The following is a 21162-nucleotide window of genomic DNA, read 5'->3' as shown; positions in this document are numbered from 1 at the left end:
TTGCTGCCTCCTGGCTCTGATGATCAGATGCTGCCATTTTTATATTTGAAAGCATGTTTTCCATAAGTCCTATTTTTGTTCAAAGCTTTAAAGAATTATAACCATAGTGTTTTTGTTCATGTGCATCAGCCTTTATTTGCTTCAGAAAATATTTTTAATAATTTACTCTGGGAATAAGATTGTGCATTCACCATTTTTTTCCTCCCTTCTAGTTTAAATAGCCCCGTTTCTCCTAATTTTCTTTAATTTTTTCCCCACCACCTCAATATTCTAACAATTCTAATTTGTAAATATTTGCATGTGAACATTCTTAAAATGTGGCATGTAAAAATAAACATACAAGGTCTGTGAGATGCCTCAGTAGGTAAAGGTGTGTACTGCAAAGCCTCATGACCTAAGTAGTCTTATGACCTCAGCGGATTCCCAGAACCCACTGTGGAAGAAAAGTGATTCCAGCAAGCTGTCTTCTAGTCTCCACACAGTGCACCAGCATTCACACAATAATAATAAAAACTTAGAAAAAGCCAGGTGGACCTCTGTGAGTTTGAGGTAAGCCTGGTCTATACAGCCTAGTTCTAGGCCAGCTGATCTTAACAAACCAACTGCTACTGTTCTGCATTCCTCATCTACACACACACACACACACACAGACACACACACACACACACACACACACACAGAGAGAGGGGGGAGAGAGAGAGAGAGAGAGAGAGAGAGAGAGAGAGAGAGAGAGAATGCAGCTTTTAGATGTGTAAGAAGTGTGGTGGGGGCCTCTGAGGGGACAAAATGCAAACCATGGCACACTATGTCTGCATTTTAAATCTAATTGCAAAGGAAGATGAAAACGTTGGACAATAAGCGCTATAAATGCAAATTCCAGGGACGGGAAGGTTCAGAATCTGTTCCAGTTACCGAAAGCCCTCACTAGCTCGTCTCAGAAGGCAAACCAAATCTGGGCCTACCCAGCCTACAAACGCACTGAAACATAAGCACCGGTGGTGCCGAAAATGCAACCCAACTCTTTTCGTTGTCTAGTCTATTTCTTGTTCTTCGGGGCTCTAAGAGACTTTCCGCGCAATGCAGTTAGTATCAAATCTCCTTGGACAATGAAATGCGAAGTTGGCAAAGTACTGGGTTTTGCACTTGCTCCTTACCAGCCAGCAGCTAGGGGCGGTTTTATGTTATTTTAGAGCCTTATTTCGCCTGTGATGTCCTTTATGTTCAAATCAGGTGCAAATGGGCGGAAACAAAAAAAAACAAAACACAGTTGTGTCAGGAAAGGAAGATGGGAACGTAACCTAACAGGCCATGCTTCCGGGATCCCATTTGCCCTCAAGCAAGATGGCGCGCCATTTGCGCATGCGCGCCGGAGGCCGGCTTGTTCCCGAGCCTTTGCGCAGTGATAAGCAGGTCCCGCTGAGGGGCGGAACCGGAAGTTCCCGTGTCTTGCGGGCCTGCAGTGGGTTCTTGGCTTCCTTCCGGTGCCGGGTTGTCTCTGCGTCCCTGCTCGTCGCCTGCTATGGGGGAGGCGGAGAAGTTTCACTACATCTACAGCTGTGACCTGGACATCAACGTGCAGCTCAAGATGTGAGCGCCGGGACCGGGAACCGGGCTGGTCCGGAAGGGGAGGGTGAGGGGACGGAGGCCGCGTGGTGGTCCGAACGGGACCGAGCTGGGCCGGTAGGTGCCAAGGGGCGCGGGCGGTGCAGCGGTGACGGCTGGGAGATGATGCCAAGGGCGGGCCTGTGCTGGGGTGACTGTGAAGGGGGTGTCAGCCTGTGCTGGGGTGACTGTGAAGGGGAGTGGCAGAGCCTGTGCTGGGGGGACTGTGAAGGGGAGTGGCAGAGCCTGTGCTGGGGGGACTGTGAAGGGGAGTGGCAGAGCCTGTGCTGGGGGGACTGTGAAGGGGAGTGGCAGAGCCTGTGCTGGGGGGACTGTGAAGGGGAGTGGCAGAGCCTGTGCTGGGGGGACTGTGAAGGGGAGTGGCAGAGCCTGTGCTGGGGGGACTGTGAAGGGGAGTGGCAGAGCCTGTGCTGGGGGGACTGTGAAGGGGAGTGGCAGAGCCTGTGCTGGGGGGACTGTGAAGGGGAGTGGCAGAGCCTGTGCTGGGGGGACTGTGAAGGGGAGTGGCAGAGCCTGTGCTGGGGGGACTGTGAAGGGGAGTGGCAGAGCCTGTGCTGGGGGGACTGTGAAGGGGAGTGGCAGAGCCTGTGCTGGGGGGACTGTGAAGGGGAGTGGCAGAGCCTGTGCTGGGGGGACTGTGAAGGGGAGTGGCAGAGCCTGTGCTGGGGGGACTGTGAAGGGGAGTGGCAGAGCCTGTGCTGGGGGGACTGTGAAGGGGAGTGGCAGAGCCTGTGCTGGGGGGACTGTGAAGGGGAGTGGCAGAGCCTGTGCTGGGGGGACTGTGAAGGGGAGTGGCAGAGCCTGTGCTGGGGGGACTGTGAAGGGGAGTGGCAGAGCCTGTGCTGGGGGGACTGTGAAGGGGAGTGGCAGAGCCTGTGCTGGGGGGACTGTGAAGGGGAGTGGCAGAGCCTGTGCTGGGGGGACTGTGAAGGGGAGTGGCAGAGCCTGTGCTGGGGGGACTGTGAAGGGGAGTGGCAGAGCCTGTGCTGGGGGGACTGTGAAGGGGAGTGGCAGAGCCTGTGCTGGGGGGACTGTGAAGGGGAGTGGCAGAGCCTGTGCTGGGGGGACTGTGAAGGGGAGTGGCAGAGCCTGTGCTGGGGGGACTGTGAAGGGGAGTGGCAGAGCCTGTGCTGGGGGGACTGTGAAGGGGAGTGGCAGAGCCTGTGCTGGGGGGACTGTGAAGGGGAGTGGCAGAGCCTGTGCTGGGGGGACTGTGAAGGGGAGTGGCAGAGCCTGTGCTGGGGGGACTGTGAAGGGGAGTGGCAGAGCCTGTGCGGGGGTGACTGTGAAGGGGGTGTCAGAGCCTGTGCTGGGGTGACTGTGAAGGGGAGTGGCAGAGCCTGTGCTGGGGTGACTGTGAAGGGTGGTATCAGCCTGTGCTGGGGTGACTGTGAAGGGGGGTGTCAGAGCCTGTTCTGGGGTGACTGTGAAGGGGGGTGTCAGGATGTCAGAGCCTGTGTGCTGGGTGACTCTTAAGGCAGAGGGGTGAGGGGTGAGGGAGGGTTAAAATAAAAGGGACCAAGAAGATGAGAGCATTTCAGTAAGACATTGGAAGTCAAGCATATAACATCTTGTAATGGGAATGACAGTTCCCAGAGGTCATCAGGTGACAGATTTTGTAGGGATGGTCGCCTTTCCAGGTGGAGCCAGTTTGCTCTAAGTTTCCTTACTGTTGAGATCCAGGCTGAGGCAAGCCTGCGAGTGCCTTCTTGCTGGGGATACTTTGCAGATTCCCCAGTGGAGAGACCAGCTGTGTGCAGCTGTTCCTTTCCTGAGGAATGACATCCTGTCTTTTGCTTCTGTGTGTTATTATTGAGTCTTATGTTGGGTGTCTCTCTGGGACACAGAGATTCCCAAGCCAGGTTGCTTCTCTGTTGGAAAGGTAGTTGACTTCGGCCTCCTCGCTCTGATTTACTCTGGTTTTTATTCTTACTTCTGTTACTTTGTGATCTTTGGTAATGTGTTTGAGCATATAGGGTCCCTAAGCAGTGTAACCCTGGTGTGCAGGAATTGCATCTGCCTCTTTCTGTTCGTGCATTCTTGTATGATTTAAACACTGGATTTAGTTTTGTGACATGATGAGATCATGGAGTAAGAAAGAAACAGCAATATCCAGGTAAAGGTAAATTTTTCTCCTCCAAAGCATCCACTTAACATTTTCTTGAAACACTGTACTGTGTAGCCTGTGTCTTTTGGCCTTATGCTTAGTCTCTAAATGTCGGCTTAAAGACAGTGAATAAGAAGTCAATGTGGAATGAATAAACTGAAACTAAGGCCTCGAAAGCTGCAACTTTGAGAAGGTAAATCAAGAGTGGGGGGCGGAAGTTAAAATTAGGACACCAGAGTAGAGAAACCTGTTAATGAAGCTGGAATAATCTTAGCAATGTTTGGATTTTCAAAGTTGCTTATCTTATGTGACATTGCTTTGAATCCAGGAAAATGTTTTAGATAGCATATGACTAACAGATGTGAACGTTCACAGCATCAATTTATGTGTGTGCTTTGGAAGTGTGTGTTTGAAACAGTCCTGTGCTTTCAGAGGGAGCTTGGAAGGGAAGAGAGAACAGAAGAGCTACAAGGCTGTCCTCGAAGACCCAATGCTGAAGTTCTCAGGGCTCTACCAAGAGACCTGCTCCGACCTCTACGTTACATGCCAGGTTTTTGCTGAAGGAAAGCCTCTGGCATTGCCAGTGAGAACATCCTACAAGGCGTTCAGTACGAGGTGGAAGTAAGTTGTTTTTATTTCTGTTGTTCTTTTAGCATATGAAAGCTTCTAGACTGTTTTTCCATTGCCTTACTGATGTTGTAATAGAGACAGTTTAGAGGAGCTACCTGGGAGGTTTTTTTGTTTGTTTGCTTTTGTTTTTGAGGTGGCAGGAAGCTGAGGCACAGAGACCCTGTCTCTAAACCCAGAAACAGCAGCAAGCATGACCATAGTACCATTATACCTAGAACAGTGGACTGTGGTCTTTGCTGCAGAATGGGTTTAGGTACAGAAGGCCTGCAGCTTTGGCGAAACCTCTTCTTTAGGTGTAGAGAAGTTTTATTTTCTGTTCCTAACACTGCCCAAAAGGAAATTAGAACCAAAGCAAATCTGTCTCCTTGTATCTGCTAGCACTTTCTTGCATTACTTTTGCTATCGTAGATCGTAAAGTTGTAAAAACTCAACATTTGATCACTAAAAGATCTAAGACATTGTAGAACATAGTTTGAGAAAGTACTTTATTGGGGGGTATGTCCCATAAGAATAGGCATTTAAAAAAATATGCTCTGAAGTTAAGGGAAAGCATTTACAGGCTTTGTGCCAGCTGCTCTTAGCTTGTGAAAGCTCAGTGTGTTGCCTGCTCACCGAAGTGAAAATGAGATGGACTCTGTACTGCCATTATCCTGTACAAGTATTTGCTTACAGGAAGTATTCCACAGCCTGAAGAAAAGTTGCTCCGTAAAAGTACCTCCTAAATATATGAAATTTTGCATTTCAAAGTGAAACTTTAGTTTGGATATTTAGGGATAGTATGACATTCCACATTATCTAAATCTGTCTGATCATGACTTGTGTGGGTTCTAATAGTAGGGAATTCACCCAAATTTTATCCAAGTTTGTCTTGCCCTACAATAAGACCTCACAGTGAAGACCAGGCCTAGATGGTGGCTCAGTGAGTAAAGGCACTTGACACCCTGGGATCCATCTTGTGGAAGTAGAATCTAACCAACTCCCAAAAGTTTCTTCTGACCTCCACACACACATAAACATCTAAATATATAATAAGTTTAAAAAGACCCCATAATGAGCACAGTTTTAATCACAGTTAAGGCAAATTTGCAAGTTCTCATTTTTAGTTTTCTATACTTCATATTAAGGGTTTTTTGGTTGTTAATGGGACTGTACCACTGAGGTACAGAGCCCAGCCCCTTAGACTTTCGGAAAGATTTACATTCTTTCCTGCCCCCTAAAACATTTGAAAGGGAGGTGGGGAGAGGAATAGAGAAGAAAGAGAATAACACCCTATTTAACATCACGGAGTTTGGGTTTAAAAGTGTAGTCATCAGACTGGAGAGAGCGGGCAGTGGTGTGTCAGGTGGGGCTTGGGGTAGATTGCAGTGTCCAAGTTGTAGTCTTGCAATCTTGAGACAGGTTATTAGGAATTGGACTAGCAGTGATGGACGGGCAGTGCAATAACAAAATTATGTTCAAAATGCACAGCTTTTTGGTGTTTGAAACAGTTCCTTCCGTGAGTTTTGGAATGTCTAGAGTAGTTTTTATATGTTAGCTGAAAGGCTGTTTTCTCCAAACGAACTTTTATGTAGAAACCCAGTGTGGTCGTTTGAATGATAATGTCCCCCATAGGCTCCAAGTATTTGAACATTCTGTCCCCAGATGGTGGCGCTGTTTTAGGAGGCTTTAGAAGGTGTGGCTATCCTGGAGGAAGCACATCACTGGGGGTGGGCTTAGAGAGTTCTTAAGCCTTGCCAGACCGCCAGTCGCTCTCTTGCTTCCTGTGTCTGTGTGATGATGTGAGAGCTTAGCTTCTGCTGCTCCTGGTCCAGCCACCTCCAGCCACCATGCCTCCCTGCCATGATGGGCTAATTCCCCTGGAGCTGTAAGCTCAAATAAACCCTTCCTTCTATAAACTGCTTGGGTCAGTGTTTCTATCTCAGCAACAGAAAAGTGACTAATACACCCAGCATGTAAAACAGTGTCTATTGTACTTATTTTGATTTAAAGAGATGTTGCAACCAGGAGTTAGATGGAAAAAGGTTTGAGGAGAATAATCATTTGGTCAGGATACTGTTTCCCTGAGTCCAAAGGACAGAAAAACAGGTGAGAAATGTCAGTTTAGTTTGGATCCTGTGCCTCATTTTTCTCTTCAGCTTGACCTCATGTTAATTAAGCTCATGTCAGTTGTCCTCCGACTCTCCTTCATCCTCAAGGACTAGTGCTGTTCCATATCCCTTGCCATCCTACTCTGTGGGCATGTGGGCAGAAGTTCATTCAGTTGCTCAGACTCATCTGTAGAGAAAATGGCTTTCTTAAGCATGTAGTTCTATTTAATTAATTAATTTTATTTTTATTTTGAGACAATAAAAAAAGTCCCAGCTAGCCTGGAACTTGCAGACATCTCCCTCCTCTGCCTCCTGAGTTCTGGGATTAAAGACATGCACCACCATACCTGGCAACAGTTTTATTTTTTTGGAGCTTTTTAAAAAGAAAAACGATGTTCTGCCTTGCCTCAGAATTGATGGACAGCTCTCATTTTCCAGGATGTTTTTAAATTTGTACAATACCTGTACATACTATTTTGCTGAGGGTTTTGAAAATTATGTTGAGTTTTTTTTGCATGCATTTGATCTAGATGGAGATAAATTACTTTGAAGGTAGTTGTGAATGAATAGAGAAAGAGTTTTTTGTGTTTTCTGGGTATTTGTTTGGGGTTCTTTTGGGATTATAAAAGCCGTTTGCTTAAGGGAGTGGAAATTATCAGATGAATCCATTTTAAATGCAGAAGAGAATTTACAGAGATGAATATAGAGTAAGAAATTTTGCTGTTTTTTTCTGTATTATTAGGAAACATTCATTAGCAAGTTAATATATGCAGGTACATACACATACATACACATAAAAAAAATAAAAATACTAAGTAAAATATATTTTTTTTTAAAATATTGAAAAGAATTCTCATGAGACAGAACAGATGGGCAAGTCGGTTATGTTTGTGTGTTACAAAAGTGATAGGTGGTCTGCTTTGACTTCATGAGGTTTTTATTGTTTAGAATTACTTTATCTTCTTCAGGAATGTGTTAGCATAATATGATTATTTTATAATTACTGTATGGTTTGGTTATTGTCATAATGTAAAGTTGTATTCTAGAAACTGGTTAAAGAAAACAACAGTTTAGTTTAAAAGTTTTATTTATTTATTTTTAATTTTTATTGAGCTTTTAAAATTTCATACATTTCCCACTCAAATCCAGACCCCCCCTCCCCCATCCATGCCTCCCTCTCTCCCCACTCCGAACCCTATGCCGTCTGCCATACATGCTGAGTCCTATTCATTCAGGTGTTTTGAAATGTTTTCCCAAATTTATTTGTTTATTTTTATTTTTCTGCCATTCTGTTTCCTTATATCTTAGTGATATTGCCCCCCCCCCTTTATTCTTTGTATGAGATAGTGCTCTCACTCTGAGCATGGCTAGCCTCAAACTCATATTGTAGTCTGATCTGTCCTTGAACTCATGATACTCATGCCTTGGCCTCCTAAGTGCTAGGAATGTAGGCTTAGCTTGAGCATCTTGATTGAAAGGCAGAGCAGTGCTATTTGTTATGAGCAATATTCAAACTTCATGTCTTTTTCGTATTTGGAGGAGCAAAACTGAGGTGACGTCTACACTACTTTTTATAGTACTAATCTAATTTTTTGGACCTTTTCATTTGGCCAAACAAACTGTCATAGGTTAATTTAAAAGAAAGATACATATGTATTCTGTTGATTTTGTTTCTGTAGTTGGAATGAATGGCTAAAACTACCTGTGAAATACCCCGACCTGCCCAGGAATGCCCAGGTGGCCCTGACCATATGGGATGTGTATGGACCAGGAAAAGCAGTGCCTGTGGGAGGGACAACCGTGTCACTCTTTGGAAAATATGGGTAAGCATCCCTTCTGGTCCACAGGGCTGTAACCTTCTGGCTTTTCTTCCCAGAGAACTTCAGTTGGTTATATGGTCTGGTTCTCCATGGGAAAACGAGTCAGATCCATGGGATTTGCTCAGTTTTGAGATTGAATCTAAGATGGATTTCCTACAGGATATGCTGGATTAGTTACTTTTCTCATTATTCTGACAAGTTCTGACAAAAAGACATCACAGTTTGAGGGCACAACCTTCATGGGGATGAGGACATGTCTGCAGGAGGGCGGTGTACCTGATACCTGTTTCTGCAGTTAGAAGCAAAGAGGGGTGAATGCTGGCAATTAGCTCACCTTCTCCTGTTTTTATAGTCCTGGACCCCAGCTTTTGGAATGCTGTTGCCTGCCTTAGTGTGACAGCACTTCAGTTAACCTGTCTGGACACTCCCTCACAGATATGACCTGGGGTTTCTTTCTTAAGGTGAATCTGGGTCCTAGCAGTTTGACAGTCAGTGTTGAGCATCACAGCATCTTTGTGATCCAAGAGACAACAGTTTGTGTTATTCTACTGTTGGGAGGCTGCTAATGTGATTTCTATTGAAGAATATGTCACTGGGAGCTGGAACCTTGCTTTGGGGGAGATCCCTTGGTATACGCTGTAATTGCTTTCCTGACTTGTCATAACCATGACAAAAAAGACAAGCAAGCTTAAAGATCATTGGTTTACTGTGGTAATGATTTAACAGAAAAGTTACCTATTTTCTAAAAAGTCTGTAACTATAAGCTTAACTGTTTAAAAAAAAAAATCACATAGCCTTGAAGGGCATTTTCTTGTAACCAGTTTTTTCTGGAATGCAGGGCTCCATTAGTTGATGACATTATACTCTGACTGGCTGGGCATTTTTAATAAAGACCATGGTCTTTAGTGAATATTGGTATGCTTGGCATATACTGATACACATGGTGGTGTATAAAATGGCAGATAAATGGTTCTGTCTTCTCCATTTTAAGCACAGGGAGTTGGTGTTAAAACCTGCAGAATTCCATTTTAGTCAGCATGAACCCCTTCAGGTGACCTCATATCCTTTGAACTGTGCGGTAGCGTCCCTGGTCAGTCTGTGCTTTCTGGTAGACAAGTTCTTTCTTCTAAGGGAGGTGCCTGAGCTGGGAAGGTGCTTGCTGCCATGCCTGATGAGCTGAGTTTGACCCTTGGGTTCCATGTATAGAAGGCAAGAGGTGACTCCGAGAAATGGTCGTCTGACCCACCATGGCGTCCGTAAGCCACACACAGTAAATAAATGGAATGAAAATATTTCTGGATATGCTAAGATGAATTTGCCAAGATGAATTTTAAAGCTGCTTTCTCAATAGAAAAAAAAAAAAAAAGGTCATTGTTCTTTTGTTTGAAAAATCTTACTGATTTGTATTTCTTAATTTAAAGAGAATTGAAACCTTTGTATAATTTTTCAACCTAGGTGCAGAGTGTACAAGAATGATTCCACTCGTGAATAGAGTCTAGATGTGGTCCATTTAGAGGGTTTGATGTGTTAGTGTGTAGCTATTTAAGTATAATGTATCCACTAGGGTGGTGTTGGATATTGTAGTCCATTTTGAGGTAATAATGTGGACAGCAGGTAGCAGCAGTGGACACACGCGAGTCTACTTTTCTGTTGTTTACTTTTTAAAAAATACTAAGGAGGGGTTTGCATGGCACAGAGATAAAGACAAAATATATCAGTGTATTGGTCTTAGTGACTAAGTGTCCTGTCTTCTGGGTTCTTCACAGGTGATGTGCCTTCTGGGGTGTAAGCTGCAGGTTCTGTCATAACCCCTGATGCAGCACTGGTGTGCATTCTGGGTAACTTGGGGTCTGGCCTGAGGGATTTTCTGACTGGGCTGTGAGTATGGAGCAATTGAAGTCTCCACTGAAGTGCAGTGAAGCGACCTGTCTGCAGCCTGGGTAACGCTTTCCCAGGTGGATGTGGGGCATTATTTTTCTTGGCTTTCGGCAGACTTTCAGAAAGCATGTTATATCAGTTGTAGCCAATCTGTGAGAATCGTCTGGAAAGCTTACTAGAGAAGCTCCTCTGCAAGTTCTGATAAAGTTGTACGTGTGGCTGGGCACCAAGTGACTGTCAGGAGGCCTGCCAACAGACCTGTGGAGGTGCTGCTACCCTTGCTAGCTGTGTGTGTCCTCTGCTTCCCTCCGTGCTGTTTTCTTTCCAGCTCTTTGTACAGCTCAGTCAGGGGAAAAGTCCTTCATCTCCCATTTGCACCACAGGACTTTCCATGAAGGTCATAGCAGTCATTAGGAGTTAAATTTGTTTGCTTATCATTAACTACGATTATGTCTTGAAAAGTCACCTGTTTTCTCTTGTCTGGAAACTGGAAAACAGTTCGTGCTGTTTTCACATGGCTTATCAGAGCTCAGATAAATGGAGTTGTGTCAGGGAGCTGTACTGATTCTGTCATACCATCTCCCAGGGCAGCGGCCCTTGGGCCTCAGCCCGTCCTCACTGTTGGGTATTAGCTGTCTCTGTGGAGTTCTCTTCTTTACTCATGTTTGTATTTCGCCCAGCTCTTTCTCTTTCTCCCAGTTCTTTTAATGGGAAGACTCACTGTTCCTGCTGTGCATGGATCACAGGAACTCTGGGTGATATTAAAGTTATAATCATTGGGTTGAATTAGACAATTGAAACTACTTATTAAGTTTTAGAAATGGAAGTAAAAGTTATTAAAGTAAATACTATTAAAATAATAATTATTTGATTTGCAAACTATGCAAACAATACCTTTAAAAAGGTGGTCTTTCTTAGAGTGGATGCCTGAGATTAGACAGATGTAGTCATCTTAGAGTTAGGATGAAGGTGGATTTTCAGAATACTTTATTAGTAGTTCCACCTCTGTGGCTGTAATATATTTATCCAGGTAATGATACCGGGTTTTAATGCAGGTCTTCCCAGACTTTGAACAGTGGGGAAAGGCAAGACAGTTAGACTACCAACTCTTGTTCCTTTAGGCTGGCATGTGTGTGGACCTTCCTTCCACAAGAAGGAGTTCCTGTGAAGTTGAAGCAGCTCCGCCTTTCTGTGTCCTGGGGTCTTGGCCTAAGGTGAGCTGGCTGCACAGATGTGCCATCACCCTTTGTAGCAACTGGAATTTGGGTAGAACTTGACTGTGTAGACCAGTAATTTTTAGAGTGCTTGGGGCTAGGGTGAGGGGAGCACTGTGTAAAACTCTGTTGTGCTGCCTGTGGCACCACTGACTCACAGACAGTGTAACAGGAGTCATCTTGGTGTGTCAGTAGCAAGCCTGGATGTTCTCTATCCTCAGATTCCATGCCCTGTACTGCAGAAGTTGTTACTTAGAGAAACACTACCATGGGTCGTAGTTTTCTCAGATGTTTCTCTAGTAATAAGTGTCATCCGTTGTCTCCTTCCTAAAGGAGCTTGGTATGCTAAACTAGCTTGTAAAAGTTGCCCTCAGAGCATGTAATACTGCAGTGTGACTGCCGACTCCTGCTCTTCACTAGTATCTCCTTTGTATATGTGAGTTAGCATGAGGCAGAACTTCGAGAAGCCTGCTATTGAAAGATTGCTGTTACAGTAAGTCTAGAATGACTCACTGTCTTTAACTTGGACATGTAGTTTGAGAGACTTCCGAACTTAACAGTAGGTTGATCTTTACTGGATGTAACAACCATAGGAAGCTGCAGATGTGGGGGTGTTTTTGCACGTGTGAGTTCTGAAGTCCAGGCAGTGGCTACTGCAGTGCATGGCCCTTCAGCCAGAGCTACGGGGGCAGCTGGTGCTGGGCTTCTTGAAGCTGAGGGAGAGCCTGCTGTGCCGTTTGTCTGTTTGTCTGTTCAGCTCAAGTTCCCAAGAGGACATAAGTCTCAAAGCATCTTCTGCCTCTCCCTGTGCAGGCTGTGTAAATCAGGGTTCCATTAGTACCCAAAGAGAGTGGTGTGCTGACTTGATTATTACAGTCACTTGTTCCCATACCTCATCTTAAACTGTTCTCTATATCTATCCCAAGGCACCCAAATCATTTAGTACACTGACTTCTGGCCATTTTCTTTCTTCAGTTAGTTAAATTCAGCCAAGTATTTGCTGAGGGGAGTGAGGTGGAAGAGGAACTGTTTATTTACTGCTGCTGTGTTGTGGTCGGTCCTTTACCACTCTAGCGGGTTGCATTTGTTTTGTTTTTAGCTTAGTTCCTGCATATGTAAGGGAATGCTTCATCCTTTTTTTTTTTTTTTTTTTTTTTTTTTGGCCTTGGTCACCCTATAGCTCTAGCTAGCCTTGAACTCACTATGTAGACCAAGCTGGCCTTGAACTCACTGTGTAGACCAAGCTGGCCTTGAACTCACTGTGTAGACCAAGCTGGCCTTGAACTCACTGTGTAGACCAAGCTGGCCTTGAACTCACTGTGTAGACCAAGCTGGCCTTGAACTCACTGTGTAGACCAAGCTGGCCTTGAACTCACTGTGTAGACCAAGCTGGCCTTGAACTCACTGTGTAGACCAAGCTGGCCTTGAACTCACTGTGTAGACCAAGCTGGCCTTGAACTCACTGTGTAGACCAAGCTGGCCTTGAACTCACTGTGTAGACCAAGCTGGCCTTGAACTCACTGTGTAGACCAAGCTGGCCTTGAACTCACTGTGTAGACCAAGCTGGCCTTGAACTCACTGTGTAGACCAAGCTGGCCTTGAACTCACTGTGTAGACCAAGCTGGCCTTGAACTCACTATGTAGACCAAGCTGGCCTTGAACTCACTATGTAGACCAAGCTGGCCTTGAACTCACAGAGATCTGCCTGCCTCTGCCTCCTGGGTACTGGATCAAAGGCGTGCACCACCAAGGCTGGCTGGCATCATCATTTTTATACTTTACATAATGTTTAGTGAGAATCTCTTTGCTTATTTCAGGGGAAAAAATCTTGAACTATTTCATTATAACGTTGCTGTAATAGTTGCAGATTTTTATATAAACCCTTTACAATTGAGTAGAAACTGTTTTAAAGTCTAAATGTGAATCAGTATTTCCAAAATGTATCTCATTTAAAAAGATGATTGACAATGAATTGTACAGAGTGCTTTAGACTCCCTTCTGTACTGCACACGGCTGTACTCTTTTCTTCCATTGCAGTTGGAAGCTCGTTCTTTTACCCTTGGCAGTGCTGCTGCTAGAGTGGGCTTGGCATTGTGTGCACCTCGCTCATAACCGTTGTCAAAGCGGAGCACAACACCCTGAGTCCCCCACACAGGCAGCAAACCCTGGCACTTTTGACACTCGCATAGCCGGAAGGGTTAGACTCTGTGTGTGCACTTGTGTGTGTACATACGAACATGCCTGTTCCTGTGTGTGGCTGCATATGGAGGAGGACAGTCTCAGGTGTTGGTCCTCACCGTCCTCTTGTTTGAGGCAAGGTCTCGCTCCTGTTGGTCATTGTGTCCACCAGGTTGGCTGGTGCACAAACTCTGGGGATTCTTCTCTAGGCTCTCTTCTTAGGGGTACTGGGATTACAGGTTCCAAGCGCTGTGCCCAGCTTTTATGTGGGATTAGGGATTTGAACTCAGGTCCTTACATTTGTGTGGCAAGAGCCTTACCTGCTGGGCCATCTCCCCAGCCCTTCCTCTAACTTTGCTCTAGGTCTTCTGGGTGATCTCAGAGAAATCTGACAGTCAAAGGCTGTGTTTCTTTCACTTTACAGCAGAATAAGTGTGGGCTGCATCCTTATGTGGTCAGTTTCTGATTTGTAGACATGAGAGTTTTTTGTTGTTTTTAGATGAACCTGCTATATTGTATTCTCTTTTAGAACATCCCTCTTGAAGAAAAGGGGATCACAAAGCCAGCGTGGTAGTGAAGAGAATAGTGTCTGTTTACCAAATACTATTCTAAGCCCTTTATAGTGATTTTTCTTTTTCTTGTTTCTTTTTTGATTTTCTTATCTGTGTAAAGTAAGGCATTCCTTATTAGTCCCAATTTATTAATGAGAAAACTGAAGTATACTTCGAGGTTACATGCATTTATCCAAGAACACACAAAACAGATGGCACAGTTGTGATCCAAACCTGGGCCATGCTGAATTGACACCTAAAAAGTTATATCACTTCACAGTTTTTCTGTTCTAAATGTGACGTTTTTCTGTCGGGTAGAAATTTAGTTTCAGTTGTTTATGATGTCTCCTGAAGTGGTTTAGGAGGCTGTCTTCCAAACATAACAGCTGTTGTTTTTGTCACAATAGCTGTGAATACTTGCAGGCGTCCCCTGAGATAGAGTGTGTTGACTGTGGGCTTCTCTCATAGAAGGAAGGGATCCGCGAGTTCACCGTCCTTGTCCTGCCCCTTCCAATCACATTTGTATGACTTCTGCCCCAGTTACACATGGCCTCAAGGCCTTGGCAGCCGCTAGGGTACATGTCTGTGGGAGGTTAGAAGCACCTCTGCAGCTGTGGGAAGTGTTCATCTTTGAGGTGAGGCTTTCCACCAGCAGCACTGCTTTGGGATCCCCTGTGCTCCTGTAAGGAACCCTTCATCTGTGCTCTGTAAAGGCCCAGTCCAAGTAGGACTTCGGTGGAATTCTACCTTGGTTTGCCATTGGAGCCCTGGAAAAAGGGGTAGACATTGCTTGGGTGTCCCCAAGGAACAGGTGTCCACAAATGAGCTCTGCTCATTAAGGGTCTTTCCTGGACTTTGCACAGTTCTGACTGAAGGAGGAGGAGTGGCATGGGGAGGGGCAGTGTCTGGGTTTTAGCAGTTTAGCTTGTTGCTCTGCAAACCACCGGGCCCCAGCCTGGCACGTCACATGCATTTCTTCATGTGGAAACCTGTTTCTCCGGAACCTAAGAATGACGGTAGCTGCCTCAGCTAACCTCTTGCCTTAACTCTTTTTCCCATAGCATGTTTCGCCAAGGAATGCACGACTTGAAAGTCTGGCCGAACATGGAGGCCGATGGCTCAGAACCCACAAAAACCCCGGGCAGAACGAGCAGCGCTGGCTCAGAGGATCAGATGAGCCGCCTTGCTAAGGTAAAAGGAGGCCTTGAAACAAGGACAACTCTGAACCATGCTGCTTCTGATGCCTGACCTACAAATGTGAATCCGTCCTGTCAGCCGTTCTCTAAATTTAACATTTTTTAAAATTATTTTTATTTTATGTGTATGAGTGTATTGCCTGCATATAGATAGGTCCACCCATGTCATGCAGTGCTCAGAGGTCAGAAGAGAGCATCAGAACCCCTGGAACTGGAATTACGGACGGTTGTTAGCTGTCACGTGGGTGCTAGGAATCAAACCCTGATCCTCTGCAAGAGCAGTCAGTGCTCTTAACCGCTGAGCCATTTCTCCAGCCCCCATTCTCTAAATTTAAATTTAACTTTTTAGTAACAGTTTTGAGATACAGTTCATGTCTTATAACTTTCCCTTTTGAAAATTATAAGAGTTGTAGATTGTATAATATCTTCACTGTATGACTTTATGACATTTTTCTCCCCTAAAAGATCCACATACTCAGTAGTGACTGCTCATTCCATTCTCCCTGTACTTCCTGATGGCTGTGGTCCACTTCCTGTGTACATGCTGCTCTTGACTTGGGCGTAAGTGGACTCGCATCATATTTAGAAGTGTGGGTCTCTGGTATTTCAGGATGACACCTACTTTTCTGGTGGCACAGCCTTGAAGTGCTCCATGCAAGAGACGCTTACTTTGGGAGGCGGAAAGATTCATCTGAAACTAAAAGTACAACGTGCTTTCACCCTTTTGTACACAGATTGAGTTGTCCTCTGTTAGGACGTTTGATGAAATGGTTTTACTTAGTTCTGTTCTTAAATTGTAGCAGTGTGATTTATTTTGTGTTTATAAAGTGCTGTGTTAGGTTCCTTTTAAAATTCTTTTGTAATTGAAGAACTTAACTTTTTTTGCAGGTGTTTTTCTTTAATGTCCTCAGTAGGAAGGTGGTTTTATTTTGGGTTTTTTTTTTTTCTGTTTTTGCTTTTTTGGGGAGTGTGGGAGGGAGTGGACCTGGGTGCTTATTCATGTCTGTGTGTGCTGGAGTGTGCACATTCACTTGTGGCCAGAGGTCAGCCTCCATTGAACCATCTGTCATGATTTTTGAGATAGGGTTTCTCATCTGAGACCTGAGACTTGGTGATTTGGCTAGATTGGCTGGCCAGTGAACCCGAGGAATCGTCCTAACTTCCTCTGTGCTGAAGATAGGTCCTCATGCCTGCGTGGCAAGCACTTTACTCACTGAGCCACTCCCTAGCTCATCCCTAGAAAGTGTTAATGACAGTGTTTACCAGCTTGTTGCTTCTACTTATGTACAAGTAAACTAAACTAATCATAAAGAGTCTTTGGCTGTCATTGGCTAAGCTCTGTTCTTCAGCAGGAAGCTTTTGCTATCATATCTATTCTCTGTCTCTCTTCTAAGGGAAGAAGGTGCCCCAGGAACTCCCTGATATGCCCCTTCCAGCTTCCCTTTCTCTCTTAAGATGAATAAAACTGAGATACTTTTCAGCTGCTCATTTCCAGATCTTTCTGTCTTCTTGCTTTGTATGTGGGACAGTTCCCAAGCTGTTCTTATGTGTTTTCTTAAGAGTTAGTTAGCAGTGAACTTTGATTTAAACTACTTTCCATGACTTCCACACACCTTGAATAGTTAATGGAATTTTACTCTGTGGAATCAGTTTATAGATAGCCTATGGACCACTAAATTTTGAAAGATTCCATAAGCCAGAAGAACAGAGCCTGCACTGAAGGAGAAGAAAGGCTGAAGGAGCAGGACAGGGCTGTGTCATGGCTCATATTGTGGGTGACACTCAGTCTGAGAAGAAATGGCCGATCAAGAAAGGAGACACTGTAGAACTGAGCGTTGTGTCCACTGTCCCTCTATTTCAGATCACTGGGCCTCTGTTACATGTTTCTCATTTTTTTTCCTAGCTATTTTTGGTGGGAGGTATAAAAGTAACGCTCAGAACCATGGTGTTTTTCAAATTTCACTGCAATGTGTGTGACACAGACTTTTGGGTTTAAAACGCAGCATTGCTGTGTACGTTTCTTTTGTCTTTCAGATTTGATAGGAGAGAAAAAGGTGTGACTTCATAATTGTCAGCAAGTTTTATGGGTGAAACAGTAACCCTGTAAATGGTGTGGACTCAAACTTACTGCTTTAGATGTCCTTTCAAATTAGCACTTCTAGACATGATGACCAAGTCCAGACCATCTCAGTGTGATCTTGGGAAAAAGCCACTCCCGTGTTTGTGTTCATTGTTTGCCATCATCATCAGTAGTTGTAGAGGACAGCAACTTGGGGCTCACCTTTCCAAGACATAGTTATTAAAATAACATGCACCATCTCTTCTCCACGGTGGCTAACAATTTTAAGTCTTTATTAGTTTGTAAATCTTTGGAGTGAGAATAAACATTTTGCAGTTTTGTGATGGGGATTGGAACTGAGCAGTTCGTAAGTCCTTCTACCTCCAATCAGATCACACATTTAATTCTGAATGTGGTAGGGACTTGACACGTGGTGTGCACTGGCAGCTTGCATTAGCTTTCCCTAAAGACTAGCCATCAAAACCAGCCATTACTTAAGAGAACAACACATCCTATTTGTAGCATTACTAAGGAATTTTTTCCCTCTTTGAAGAAATCGTTTTTCTTGGCACTCTGGACTATTATAGTCCATGTTTCAATATAACAGCTTTCAAGGTTATAGGATTTGTTAAGCACCTGCTGCTGTTGAAGAAAGGTGTTTTTTTTTTTTTTTTCTTGATCTTTTTGTGCGTATTTCATACAGAACACCCCGAACAAGATTATTCATCAATATACCCGCATCCCAAATGGCACCCTCCTATACCCCCCCACCAGGAGCCAGTATGTTCTATCATCTCTGTTACTGTCCACTGTGTTATCAGTATCCCCAGCCATTTCCCAGTGCTAGTCCATCCTTTGAATCTAGTCAGCCTATCTAGAGGTCCTTGTTTTAGGAAGATCAGCTGTTCCTCATCTAGCAGCAATCAGTTGCCAACATTCCTTTAGATAAAGATTTGGGTCTGCTGTTCATTTTCCCAGTTCTATGCCAGGTTACTGTCTGGGAGTCTCTTGGGATACCCTGGCCAACAATTCAAAGGAAGGTATCTCCTGTCTGTCATTGTTTCCTGTTATGTAGCCTTTAGCTATACACATGGACTCTTAAATTATATTGACCCCTTTCATCTTTAAGTATACTTTCCTTTTGGGTGTTTAGAACCAGATAAACCATTTATTTTTACTCTTAAGACCATTTGAGAATCTGTTCCTCAGGGGTCACATGGGCTTGGGAGGAGCCCCTGGCTCCTTTCTTTTACCAGTTTTATCTATGTGAAGATAGGTCAAAGTCCTGCTCGACCATGGCTGGCTTCACTTGGAAGCATGGAGGAAATGTTTACTCTGTGTTGTCCCTCCTCTTTGTAGACTGGACACTGGTTCAAGTCTATTTGATAGGGGTCTCCATGGCCTCCTTGATTAAGAGGACAGGGGGCTCACCACAGCAACAGGACATTTTGAGAGATGCTCATAGTCCCCTGGAACTTAGTTGACCTAGGAAGGCAAGGAGCAAAAACTGCCTTTTTTGTCCCTCTGACGAAATTAGTATACACCTCAACCTATGGCTGTTAAACATCCAAGAAGGTTAGTTCCACCAGTCTCATACTTTTAATTACCATGTTCCATGTAGACAAAGCTTGGGCAAAGACCAAACGTTCTCCAATAAACCTTGCGTAGACATATATTATATTCCTTGAGCTAGTTGTATGTATAATTTGTCAGTAGGTTGTTCAATTAATATGGTTCCTTCTGGTTTTTTTTTTTTTAAACTAGTTAGGCATTATTTATCTCTCACATTGTCTACCCCTTCCACCATGGTTTCTCCATTTAAAGTGCCCTGTTTTTTCCATTTCTCCCTTAATAATACCCTTCTCCTATGGTCCCACCTCTCTTGAGCTCCTTCTTTCCCTTTATCCCCTAGGTTCCTTGTATAACCTTCCCTCCCCACTCCCCTTAAAATAACCCCATTTTTATCCATGTCTCCCTTATTAACACCTGTTTCCAACTGTTCTTCCCTTTCAGATTCTTTCTTTTCCTTTACCTCTCTGGTTCCTTTTCATTATCTTGGTTCCTGTAGTTATGCCTGGATACATAATCACTTGTCAGGATTTGGTGCTAGGAACCACGTATGAGGGAGAACATAAATTGTTCATTTTTCTGAATCTGTGTTACTTCACTTAGTATGCCAGTTTGTTTCCATCCATTTACCTGCAAATATCATGATTTCATTTTTCTTTACTGCTGAGTAAAACTCCATCGTATAAATGAACCACATTTCCATTATCCACTCATCAATTGAGGGACACTTAGGTTGCTTTCATCTCTTAGCTGTTGTGAAAAGAGCAGCAACAAACATGAATGTACAAGCATCTCTGCAATAGGATGAGTTCTTTGGGTATATGCCAAGGAGTGGTATAACTGGGTCAAATGGTAGGTTCATTTGTAGTTTTTTAAGAGTTCTCCACACTGCTTTCCATAGGGGTTGAACAAGTTTGCAGCCCCACCAGCAGTGGATGAGTGTTCCCCTTTCCCCACATCCTCTCCAACATTGGGTATTATTTGTTCTTTTGGTCTTAGCCAGTCTGACTGGGGTAAGATGAAATCTTAAAGTGGTTTTAATATGCATTTCCCTAATTGCTAACGATGTTGAACATCTTTTAAGATGCTTCTTAGCCATTTTATTTCTTCTTTTGAGAACTCTCTGTTCAGCTCCATAGCCCATCTTTGAATTGGGCCCATCTATTTCCTTTCTTGATTCTTTGTTTTTTGAGTTCATTATATATTCTGGATGTTAAACTTCTGTCACATATGTTGCTGGTGAAGATTTTCTCCCACTCTGTGGGTTTTCTCTTCACTTCCTTGGTTGTTTCTTTTGATGTACAGAAGCTTGTTTAATGAGGTCCCATTTGTTGATTCTTGACCATGTTTCCTGAGCAATAGATGTCTGATTTAGAAAATCCTTTCCTACACCTATTCCTTGTATGTTATTGCCAATGTTCTAACAATTTCAGAGTAGTAGGCTTCACATTGAGGTTTTTGATCCATTTGGAATTGACTTTTGTGCAAGGTGAAAGATAGGGGTTTAATTTCATTCTTCTACAGGTGGAGATCCAGTTTTGCCAACACTGTTTGCTGAACATGCTGCCTTTCCTCCAGTGAATGTTCTTGGCCCCTTTGTCAAATATCAGGTGCCTGAAATTGAATGTACTCATATTCGGGTCTTCAATTTTGTTCTATTGATATACGGGTCTATTTTTGTGCCAGTATCACGTTGTTTTTATGACTATAACTCTGTAATACAGTTTAAAATCTGGTATAGTAATCGCCCTAGCATTGCTCTTAATACTCAGGGTTTCTTTGGCTATCTGAGATCTTTTGTGCTTCCATGTGAATCTTAGGATGTTTTTTTCCAATTCTGTGAAGAATGTCATGGGGATTTTGATTGGCATTTCATTGAATCTATAAATGGGCTTTGGTAGGATGGTCATTTTCACAATCCATGAGCATGGGAGGTCCTTCCATCTTCTGATGTCTTTCTCAATCTCTTTCTTTAAAGATTTCAAATGTAGAGGTCTTTAATGTCTTTAGTCAGGTTTATACCTAGATTTTTTTTTTTGAGACTATTGTGAAGGGGAGTGTTTCCATGTGCTCTTTTTCCAATTGCTTGTTATTGGTGTATAGAAAGGCTACAGACTTGTAGATTAGTTTTGTAACCTGCCACTTTACTGAAAGGGTTAATATTTTCTAGGAGTTTTCTGGAATTTTTGGTGTCTCTTAGATATAATATCCTATCATCTGCCAAAAGGGATAATTCGAGCTCTTCTTTTC

General features: G+C 43.9%; 1 protein-coding gene across 4 annotated transcripts in view; it reads left to right on the top strand.

The window, feature by feature from the left end:
- Positions 1-1449: 1449 nt before the first annotated feature.
- The window catches only part of Pik3c3 (phosphatidylinositol 3-kinase catalytic subunit type 3), a 98464-nt gene continuing 78751 nt past the window's right edge, over positions 1450-21162 (top strand). For 3 of the 4 annotated variants that reach the window (XR_001872431.2, XR_003849437.1, XM_008832489.3), the window contains exons 1-4: positions 1450-1587; positions 4163-4351; positions 8127-8270; positions 15150-15279. Coding sequence is in view for 2 of the 4 variants with exons in the window: in XM_008832489.3 (XP_008830711.1) it covers positions 1520-1587; positions 4163-4351; positions 8127-8270; positions 15150-15279 (531 nt within the window). In the remaining 2 variants the exon portion in view is untranslated. Of the gene's footprint in view, positions 1681-4162; positions 4352-8126; positions 8271-15149; positions 15280-21162 lie in introns of all 4 variants that reach the window. The other variant, XM_029563266.1, reaches the window with a different exon arrangement.

The sequence above is a fragment of the Nannospalax galili genome, unplaced genomic scaffold, assembly GCF_000622305.1.
Source record: "Nannospalax galili isolate Female #2095 unplaced genomic scaffold, S.galili_v1.0 scaffold15, whole genome shotgun sequence".
Classification (NCBI taxonomy): Eukaryota; Metazoa; Chordata; class Mammalia; order Rodentia; family Spalacidae; genus Nannospalax; species Nannospalax galili.
The sequence above is the reverse complement of the archived record's forward strand: the minus strand, read 5'-3'. Positions and strand labels throughout refer to the sequence as shown.